This window comes from Pinus tabuliformis, chromosome 2_2 (assembly GCF_031772625.1).
Source record: "Pinus tabuliformis cultivar Carrire ecotype Pingquan chromosome 2_2, CPIR1, whole genome shotgun sequence".
Classification (NCBI taxonomy): domain Eukaryota; kingdom Viridiplantae; phylum Streptophyta; class Pinopsida; order Pinales; family Pinaceae; genus Pinus; species Pinus tabuliformis.
The window spans coordinates 871964774-871976307 of record NC_142300.1 but is presented as its reverse complement, the minus strand read 5'-3'; the positions used below and the strand labels follow the sequence as shown (position 1 = coordinate 871976307).

Here is an 11534-nt window from a genome sequence, read left to right as displayed (position 1 = left end):
TCACTAATAATGATATATAATGACAGATAACTAATAATGATATATAATGAAAGATATTTACTTTCAAGGACCAATGAAATTGGACTACTAACTTCTTACTTGTAAAATAAGTGTTCTTCTATTAAATTAACACATTTAAAAAAATTAAACTTAAAAACTGTATAAATGGTAAATTCTATTAATTTTAATTAACTATAAAAAACAACTTTCAAACCAAAAGAGAATCCCAGTTAGTGCATGAATTGCACCGATTAAATATATATCGTCTGCCTTGGTAACTAGGTTGTTTCTAAACCATAACAGAATACCGCGTAGAACGTGAACTACACGGCTAAAATATTTACCATTAGCGTTGTGAAATACGTTGTTTTGTATATGAGTGGTGTAGCAATAATAGCCATCAAAATACTTTCAAACATTAACATGATAAAGTAGGAGACATACACGGTAAAGTCGACACAGCACAAGTACTCAATAGTAGCCTAATTGTATTAAAAATATAATAAATCAACTGTGATTACATCATGACTTCTCAATATATTTTGGTGGAGACAGCGTGATTACTGGTAGGTATCCTAACTATATCAACAATGCAATAAACTAAACCTGAGATATATGAACTTGCTTCATATATTTCGGTTGACAAGCAAACTAATTTTCTGCGATAAATAAACTGTAGGGATATATCTAAACATTTAGGACTTGATTGCTTCAATAACTTTAGTTAAAGTGCCGTTCCTCCCCACGATTTTAGAGATAGAAAAACCGGCAGCTTGGAGTAGATCATTCCATTGTTTTCGGGTCCTTTCACCCCTCCCGGTAAACAATTCAACATAACAGAATCTAAAACATTGGCAGATCCTATCATGTCAGAGCCTTCCGTTAAATCCAAGATAGCCTCAGATAATATTAACTTTCCTTTGTCCGGAAGAGCCTGGTGGCAGTTGTTCAGTAGCTTGATGCAGTCTTCGTCGTTCCAACTATGTAGAAAATTCTTTCATGGGCAAATCCAAAATAAACTCTTATAAGTAAATAAAGTACCAATATGTTGCATATATACTGTACCAAATAATTAACGTCCAAATAAAGTCCATCACAACAGCCAAGAGTATTACTCACATTCATAAAAATCGCATCTGCAGAGGGTGCGCTCTCAAACAGGTTTCCGCTCATGTGCTGTACGCCTGCGTGAATTAGAATAGGATTAACGAATAGATAAGGAACACGGTATCCTCATAATAAAATTCAGGAGGTGGAGTTTGATTTAGATATAAATGTTTATATGCAAGTGGGAAAAAGTATATCTATAAGCTATAAGCTGCAGTCTAACTTATTTTGATAAAATTTGGGTAGAGATTTTTGTAAATTTGAGTTATAGTTATTAAATTTCAAAATTTTGTGTGGTTATGAGATTTTTGATGATGTTAATCTATTTTCATCATAAAAATAATTCAAACAGTAGGAATTACAAAATTTCTTCAAATATTTTTATCCAAATTCTTTTGACCGTTTGGGAAACGAGTCATATTTATAATTTAAATTTAAATTATAAATAATGATAATATCTTTGTTAAGATAGTCTTCGGCAAAATCACATAACCAATCTTTTGTCGACGCGTTTCGAACCAACCAGTGTGGTTCATCGTCAGGACAAGTTGAAGAACCAATCTGGCTTAGCTCGATTAAATATAGTGTGCAGAGACTCCAACGGCTAAAATTCTAACGGCTAATTTGACCTAATGAACTTGGTCAAATCACTAAAATAGTTAATTAATATTTCTAGAAATAGTTAAAACTAGTAAAAAGGAATTCATTTGTTAATTTAAAATAAATAGATATATTATTAATATTATTTCTATTATTTCTTAACAATGTTATGGATCACAGAAGTCTAAATTCCTTAATGATAATATCTATGAATGAGGCAGCGAAATTGGACATAAATAACCATATAAAGATTAACAGAAGCGATATAGAAATACCGGGGATAGTTGGTGCAGTTGCGATGACTTGAGGAAGATCAAAGTTGATAGCGCGAATATGAGGATGCACTTCAGTTATGAGACTCAACGCTTCTTGGTCATTTCAAATATTTTCAAAAAGGCCGGCCCGCTCTTTTGCATATTGATTCCCTGTTCAGTGTTGTTTTGTCGATGAAGTTGCAGACGATAGAATATCATGACCTCGCCCTTCAAATTCGGTCTGCACCTGGAGTACTCATCTGTTTTCTTTATAGGTTTTATGTTGCGGCAAATTCTTCAATGGAATTCGCCCTATACTGGCCTCAATGCCTAGGTTCTGGGTTATATTATTTTTGCAAGTCTAATTTACATAGTTAAAAGACAGCAGAGTGATGAATGTGAACATCAGGGTTTAAGTTTTTGTGAGCTTGTCATGTTGAATGGATTTCTAAATCTAATTTGAAGTTAAATGTTTACTTTCAGCAAGAAATTATAATCAAATGTATTTGTTGGAGAAAGCAGTAGCTCAGTTAAAGAAGAAAATTCAGATCTACACATTGGACAAGAATTTCTGCGGTGAAGCCATAAGAGAATGCACTTCGAGTGATAGAGGTGTTGGCATGGCAATTCTTTTGCAGGCTCTTCACTGGAAAACGTTTCGTGACAAATTGAGCACATGTCTCCATCACTGCTTTCACTTTCTTCGCTAACCACAGCTAATGATGGCAACGCATCCACTACTACACGAATGCTATTACGCACTTCTTCCTCCGCGGGACTACTTATTTCTCCTTCCTGTGTAATGTCACCCATGCCAATATGAATAATTTCAGATCTGAAATGGAAGTTATACGTATAGTCCTCAAGATGTTGTTTGATCTCACGCCATGTGAATCTGGAATTCCATATAATTTGACCATGAATGAAAAAATCCAGTCCTCGGTTGGGTTGGCGATGATCATGTATGTATCGAAAAACAATAGTATTATCAGGAAATGTAAATGTTGTTAGATAGTCTTCGCTCTTGTCATATTCACCTTCATTGCTTATGAAACGATTAACAATAGCTTCACGCCATTCAAAATCTAATTCACGTATATCAATATTCTCTAATAAACTCTCGATCTGAGTACTGACTCTGAGGAGAACAGTATTCTCTTGATGCAGTTGGTCATTTAATTCGCGTATACCAATATTCTCTGATGAACTCTCACCCGAAAGTTGGTGCTTGACATATGTCGACATCACCTTATGAAACCTCACAGTCGACACCAAATGGTCATTTTCAATTCTTGTTGTAGCAACTGTTGAGGTTTGCAGAGCAGCAGGAAGAATGCCTGCATTTTCCTCGCGGGCTTCTGCTTCCACAGATCGCATAACATCGAGAACCTTTTCTCTCAGATACTCGTTATGGGAATTTGTAGAACTGTTTCGATTTTCTCCTTCCATGGTTCCCAAACTAATTCAAAAATAAAATAATAGCTTTATACTTGTGTGGATGAAAGACCTCGCGTGTGAAAGATTTGATACGAAATGAGAGTATTGATTTCGAAATTGCATTAGTAACATGTCTAAATAGTGTTTCCATTGGTTAGGGTTGTGATGGTTTTTTAAGCCGACGATGGTGCATTTCGTTATACATGCCGACACGTTAATCTTCACAGTGGCTATATGTGTTTTGCTTTTTCAACGAGATATGGAGGCATTTTATCAAATGTATAATTATATAATGAGAGATCAATTAGTTATATAATGAGATATCAATTAGTGCAATTTTTATAAAAAATACGTAATTTATTAAAAGTTTAAAATAATAAGTGTCATCTCAATTTATGGATGTACTTTCTTACTTACATTTGCACAAAATTATTTATGATTAACACTTATTTTAAACAGTATTTATTTTGAAATATTAATTTTAAAAATTTATTTTAATTATCAACTATATCGCTAATAGCTCTGAAATAAGCATTAAATACATTTTATCAATACTTTATCAAGCTGGTTTTTGATAATAAAATTTATATTGTTAGTCTTTGAATTCCTGTGGTTATCATTTTTGAGAAAGATGGTTAGGATTCTCCACGCTATAGTATGAATCGGGTTTACTTTCTAACCTTGATCCGTTTTCACTACAATGAATGAATGAATAAAGGAAGACTCAAAGAGTCAACAGAAATGAATAAATACTAAATGAACAAAATTCAAGAGAGCTAATTTAAATCTTAAATTAAAAACTAAACCTAAAATAACAATAAATAAAATAAATAATAATTATTAATTATTAATAATGGATTAATAATAACAAATAAAATAAAGGATAATAATTAATTATTAATAATAGTTTTATTTGTTTCATGAATAATCACAAAAGATGGTTCAAAGTGATATGGTTTGAGATTTGGGAAAATAATTTAGAAATATATTCATATTAAGAGTTAATTTAATTATTCATATTAATTTAATTAGTATAATTTTTTATCTCTACATTTATTTTACAAAGTACTTGATACTTCTTTATACTCTACTTTAATTTTCTTGCACATGGCCTTGTGTTATTGCTTAGGATGTCATTTAATTTAACTGAATTTATGGTAAAGGTATAAATTTTGCTTTTAGTTCTTCAATACTAATTTGTTTTAGTCAGATTGTAAATTTTAGTCAAATTATTTCTAGTATAGTATCATTTATAAAATACGTTGTTCTTTAATCATATAAGTTTAAATTTAGAACATTGATAATGCATATTTCTTATAATCATTCTCACTCTTAATATCTATAATTTGGCTTAACACTTATCATTTTCTTGCAGATTGACACACGGTTCGCTCACTTGTGCAGAGCCTAACCCCACAGTTTACAAAGAACAAAAACAATCATTGTAATTTTTCTTTCGTGGGTGACTGGCAACCTTTAGTGAATTGCCTTCACCTCTGCAATTTTTTTTCCATATAGTTCAGATTGTTTTAATAATCAGTATTAGAAGGGAAATTACTTAGCCTTTACTTTAAATTTTTTACATTTCACACATAGCTTAATTAAGGGGAAAAGTAAGTGGCCATATACGGAAAAGTAAGTACACATTCCTCTCCTCACAACAAAAGTGACACACATTCCATTTTAAGAATACATAAATACTTTACTTTTTCATATTAAGAATAACAAGACAATGCTACACAAAACATTCCAATTCTTGTTTCACCTGAATATACATTAAAATAAATTCTACAAATAAAAATTGAAATGAAACATTTTTTTTAACTGATTTAAAATGAATTATTGGATAACTTGTTATTTATTTTGATATTTTTTGGGTAGAAAAATTGGAGGAATTATCTTTTGTGACATATTTTATGATATGTCTTAATTTTGAGATTTAGAATTTAAAGCCCTCTAAAGTTATTTTGGGATATGAAATGAGTGAAACCTTTGTGAGCATAGCTCTCTGCCTCTTGATGTTGTTTTACACACCAATTCTAGCTTTCAAACAATGTGAAAATCACCTTAATCAAATTTCATATGCAGAAGCTATGCCTCCCACAAGTTCAGCTAACTTGTTCATATGGTGGTACCAAGTGGACGCTGCATCAACACCATTACTTAGATATGTGGAGTTAGTCACGTGTGGACATTCAAGAAGATCCTAAAAGGTCCAAAACCGTAACACTAATAGTGGCTTGAAAAATGTGAAAACCCTAAACCTTAAATAGTTTCCAAGCTATGTTAAATACTACGTCACTAGGAAGAGAAGGGGTTCCATCTTTTTAGGATTGTATTAAAACATAGTTGAGCACAACATCTAGGAGTGGGATTTGAGATCAAAACAAAGGAGAAAGATAATTTGCAACAACCATATAGACAACAATGTCATAGGCAAATCGATCGTAAATACCCCTTTCTTTGTATTTGTATTTCCATAATTAAATAAAAAAGAGTAGAGTATAAGCCTCACCTTCTAATTAGGTTTTCTTTTATATGATATCCCTTGAGTTATATCTTGTATTAAATTATATGATTTTTATATTCACTTACATTTTTTTCTTTTATGGGTTTAAATATTTATATGTATTTAACACTAACGAAGTGTTGAGACATGTGAAAACCCTAATCTGAAATCATTATCAAACTATGTTAAACACCAGGTCACTAGAAAGAGGGGGTTCCATCTTTCTAGCATTGTATTGTCTCGTGGTAGAGTAGAGCATCTAAGAGTTAGATTTAAGAGCATAACATAAGAACCATTTAGAATACAATGTCAAAAAAAACTCTGTAAGGTCCTCCTTCAAAAACTCTTTGATCAATATATATGCAAATCAATGCCACCCTTTATTCTTCAAGGACGATGGTTATAGGCTTTGGCTTTTTAGCTAGAGGAACTAGATTGCAAATTGAGGTGTGGTTTGGTGAGTCTTGTCTTTTCGAGCTAGTTGATCCTATTATATCCTAGTTGAGTCCCTATCCTACTCTATAACATTACTAAGTCACCACCACCGTGTATTTTTTTCTCAAAGAAGATTTAATAGAGGGGATTTCCTCTTGTCTTAATTCACAAAATTTTTTAGTGGTTTTACTCTTGATATTGGGGGGTTTGTTGGGGACAGGTTTTATGTCTCTCCCTTTCATCCCTATTTGAAGGGACCCATTAACGCACCATCTTATGTGTCAGTGTTAGGCAGTTCCCTTTCACCAATTCCAGCTCAGCGACTCATCACAAGTCGCCCCTCGACAATAACATGGTGGCCCCACCTCCAGAAAGAATTCATATGTCATACATGGGTTAGTCTAAATTTGTCAGAGATATTTAAGCTTATTAATGAACCAATTTCTTATGATCTTAGTTATCGTACAATTTCATCTAAGATCCCCTGAATATTACTTAATCCCAAAGTGGTTTACGTGAAAAGTATAAAATATTTACTAAAAAATGAGACTTCCATGCTTAGTACGCTATGCATTGATCAAGACCATATTATTTACTCAAACTAAATTATTTTCAATGCAATTTGTACAGGTATTTTAAGAATGAATAAGTGGGGGAGGATTAACGAGTTGGAAGTTGAAGACCCGGAAGATATGATACAATTTTCAGCAGAAAACTTAACATGGATAGAGATTGAGGGGGACCAAGTTGCAATTATTCCATATTGTCGACTTGATGATTTCATAAGTGGAGAGGAATCAAATGAAAGTGCACCCACTCAATTTCTTCTTAGGAATCATCGAAGTAACAAAATAGAGGATATCAAACACACCAATTACTCAACATTCCTGGAGTACAGTGTGTGAGTCTCTATATGCTTTTTCAAGATACGTATAATTTTTTCAATATGCATAAATATTATATCTAATTTGTAGTAATTTTTTTACGTACAGTTATTGGTGTTCATATGGTCCACAGTCGACAAGGAGAATTAGGAGTGCATCATCAGATCCAAAGACAACCCGCAATCGACATGAAAGTATTAAAGTTGGTTGCCAATGTCACTTCTTTGTGCGACGACTTCAAATGAGACCAGATGATGCTGTAATAATATATACTGCATGTAGACATATTGATAAATCCAATGTTATTTTTCATGGGACAGATGCAATCGGTAGGTCCATGAGATTCAATTATGCACCACATTTAAGTTGGGATATGCGATCTAGTGTCCAACATTTCGTTAAAAGAGGTTTTAATGTTACAATGATATGGGACAAGTTCATCTCTGATGTGAAGGATGGATCTGGTGAGTTATACACAGGGATACCTCGAGATACCTACATGACAAAAAAAGATATAAGTAACATTTACAATGATATCATAAGGCTAGAGTATGTTAAAGATCAAAGTGATCCAAAGAGTGTGGAGTGCTGGTATAAGGAAAACCCAGAGAGTTTTTTCTTCTACCAAAAACAAGATCTTGTTGAAAATATCCCTTTTATCATAGGCATACAAACAAAGTGGATGTGTTCAATGATGCTGAAATACTCTCACAATAATATTATCTCAATGGATTCAACCTTTAGTACAAATAAGTACGGGGTGAGTACATATTTATCCTAAATCCAATTCATTTATTTAACCTCATATTAATGCATGTATCTTATATAAATATAACTATGCACATTTTTTGTAATGCAGTATCAACTTTACACCTTAATGGTTTTCGACGAACATCACAATGGGGTTCCAGTAGCTTGGGTGATATCATCACGCAATACTATAGCTGATCTTTCTAAATGGATGTTGGCCTTACTTGCAATTGGAAACAAAGAGCGACCAGATTGGCATGTTCTTGCCTTCATCACAGATGATGCTACTGCCGAAATTGAAGCATTGAGGTGATGTGTTTATTATTTTTATAAGAGGCATAAAAAATATTGTTAATGTATAATCTCTCTAAAAATTATGTTATTGCAGGTCTTCAATCAAGTGCAAAGTATTATTATGTGTGTGGCATGTTCGTCGTGCATGGTTGAAAAATGTTGGAAACAAGGTCAAAGGGAGGGAAAACCAAATACGCATTTTTCGCGGTTTAGGAGAAATCATGCACATGTGTAAAGATGATGAATCTGTGAGAAAGAAAGTTGAAAGCTTATTTGAAGAATTCAGTGAACAAAAAAGATTTTTGGAATATTTTAGAAATACTTGGTTGTCCAACAACAAAATATGTAAGCTTCTTATTGGTGGTTTTAATGACTCTATTTTTCATGTCATATGTATACTTATTAATATATAACTAATAAATTTCTTTCTACAGATATGTGGGCAAAAGCATACAGAAATTTTCCACATTCAAATCAAGATACGAACAATGCCATTGAATCTTACCATCGGTATATCAAGGAAAGGTACCTATGTGAGAAGAACAATGCATGCCACAGAAGGGTTGATTGGTTAATCTATGTTTTGTTGAAAAAGGTTGTATTATTTTACAATCATATGCACCGTTTAAAAGAAGCTGGTTTTGTATGACCCAGAAAAATACATGAACAATTGAATTCATCCAAGTGTAGAGCTAAGAAATTCCCAAATGAATATTGTGTGCCTGATGAAAAGAGTAATGACTACTGGGTTCGTAGCCAAAATAAGGATACTCGTGACATTTGGTACAATGTCATATATAAGGGTTCTAATCTACACTTCTGCAATTGCAATTGGGCCCTAAATGGAAATATCTGTAAACATGTATTGAAAGTTGAGATGTTAGTGAGTAACACAATTTTGGGTGAAAATGTAGCACCTGGTGTCACTGATCCCATGATAGAAAGGCCTAGAATTTTATTTGATTTGAATGAAACACCTATATTGGTCCCAGAAATCCAAACAGAGATTTCGCCATGCTTTGATTCTCCTCCCAATCTGAATTATCATAATGAAACAAGCATTGATAATTTAGAGAATTTCTCATAAAATGTTGAATCGACCAATGTACGATAAGATAGTGCATTCTTTGAACATGATGAGATGAAACGTGTTAACTCATCAACTCTTGAGAAATTGAGATCCATAATACCTACAAATTTGGAACAGACATATGCATTGAACAACTTGGTAGACAAAGCATGTCAAGAATACAACAAAATGTTTTTCAATACTATAACTCCATCCAAGATCACTACCAAGAGAAAACATAGTTTCTTGAGTCCAGTAAGTAAAAAGAGGCGATGTGGTCACAAGTCAAAATCAGGGACAGATATACTACAATTTGAAAGGGTTGGACAAGTTCATGCAAGGAAAAAAAGAATGGATGAAAAATTGGAGTCATCTTCTCAAAAACAAAGAAATGTGGACCACACGCCTGAGATAATGCAATATTCTATTATACCCAATATTGGTATGGAAATTTCAGGCTATGCATTGTTTTATGTTAAATGCGATACATTAGCATGTTCAACACATTTGCATGACTATATGAACTATTTTTATTGTTACAGATGAGGGATCCACATCTCACAACATTCCAAATTGTCGAATTCGTTTATTTGATGAAGACGCTATTGAAAAAAGATCCAGCATTGGGAACACTGCTTCAGCCATTAACACCCCAATATCCTCCCCAAGGGTGCTCCCCCCTATTGTTGAACCAATTAGGATGTATCATCGCCCACACCCACCACCTTTTTCCTCCATAAATTCTTCCATGCCTATAACCACATCTGTAATACCTTCCCAATGCTCACCCTTACCCTTCAATCATCCACCATTCTCATTGTTTCAATCGTCCACCCTTAACATTCCAATTTCCCCCCTAGGTTAATCCCCCGGCCTACAATGATTCCCACTATCGTACAACCGGTGGGGGTGTATCGTTGCCCGCACCGACTACCTTTTCCCTATTTCACATCCACCATGCCTTTATCCAGCGCCCTTGAACCATGCCTATATCCGTCACCAAGTGCTCCACCATCTACCCAGGAAGGGTTGTCTTCTCCATTGCCTCAAATCCTCACGGTGAGAATGAGTATTTGATCAAAATATCATCATGAATTAATGAAATTGATTATACGCCTTTCAATTTTTACAACTAATTGATTATTGTAATCTTTTGCAGAGATATCAATTTGGAAATCCACCTGGGAGTGTCCAGAGGGACGAGGGTGACTTATAGACCCATACTTTAAATCGATCATGATGTTGTTTTTCCATTATGTCATTTATGGGCATGAGATTCCATTATTTATGTTGGAAATGAAGTTCTATTTTGTAAAAAAGAAACATGTATAGTTGGACCTATTTTGAATAAAAATACATAAATTTATATTTGTGTTTATGACAACATCTTCATTGAATTTTAAATCCTTATGTGGATGCGATGTTGTATTCTATCAATGTTACATTACTTTTGATGAATAGTTGTAACGGATTTTGTTTTTATTATTTACAAATTATCAAGTTTATAAGTTAAGTTACTTTTATATTTATATCTTATTTGATGTTTAAAATGTAATCTTAAGACTTATACCTCGCACCTCAAGATTAATCTGTCTAAAAATACATATGCCTTTCAAACTTGATACTAGATAAAAAAACAATAACCACACATTACAATCCAATATCACTTTAAAAATATTCTTACCAAGTCTCTTAACAAATATGTAACCGTAGATATTTTTATCATAAGCTACCATACAACAACGACTCTTAAGTATAAACAAAATATATATCGAAAAAATATGAAAGCTTAAATATATTTTCACATCCTCAGCCCTAGAATATTCATTTATTTCTTTACATATGAATTATAGTTTATAGTTTATGTTCATATTCCATAGATTTTACATGTGAGAATCAACCTATTTAATAAGCATATACTTGTTATTTAACCTCTTTAAACTTTATTGATTTTCTTTTGTTTTATGGGGTTAAGGGTGTGATTGGAGAAGAGGGAATATTAAGATTACCAAAATAAAATTACAATTGAAATAGTAAGGAAGTATAAAGTTAAAAGTTGTAAATTTAAATTTTGAAATGGTTAATATTCTAAAGTGAAATGTTGATTTTTGAGAGTGGAAATATCGATGGATAAAAGTATGTATTTGGAATCCAAAAATGTGAATTCCATTAATTTCAAACCTCTAAACCGTGAA

The 11534-nt window shown here is 32.7% G+C and overlaps 1 protein-coding gene across 1 annotated transcript; it reads right to left on the bottom strand.

Annotated features, from left to right (window-relative positions):
- Positions 1-466: 466 nt before the first annotated feature.
- On the bottom strand, positions 467-2070 carry LOC149195756 (bergaptol O-methyltransferase-like). The gene is made up of 3 exons (XM_089408788.1): positions 1983-2070; positions 1120-1184; positions 467-994 (listed from the first exon to the last, which is right to left on the bottom strand). The coding sequence occupies exons 2-3, from the start codon at positions 1171-1173 to the stop codon at positions 725-727; spliced, it is 324 nt and encodes a 107-aa protein (XP_089264914.1). The 5' UTR covers positions 1174-1184; positions 1983-2070; the 3' UTR covers positions 467-724.
- Positions 2071-11534: the final 9464 nt, after the last annotated feature.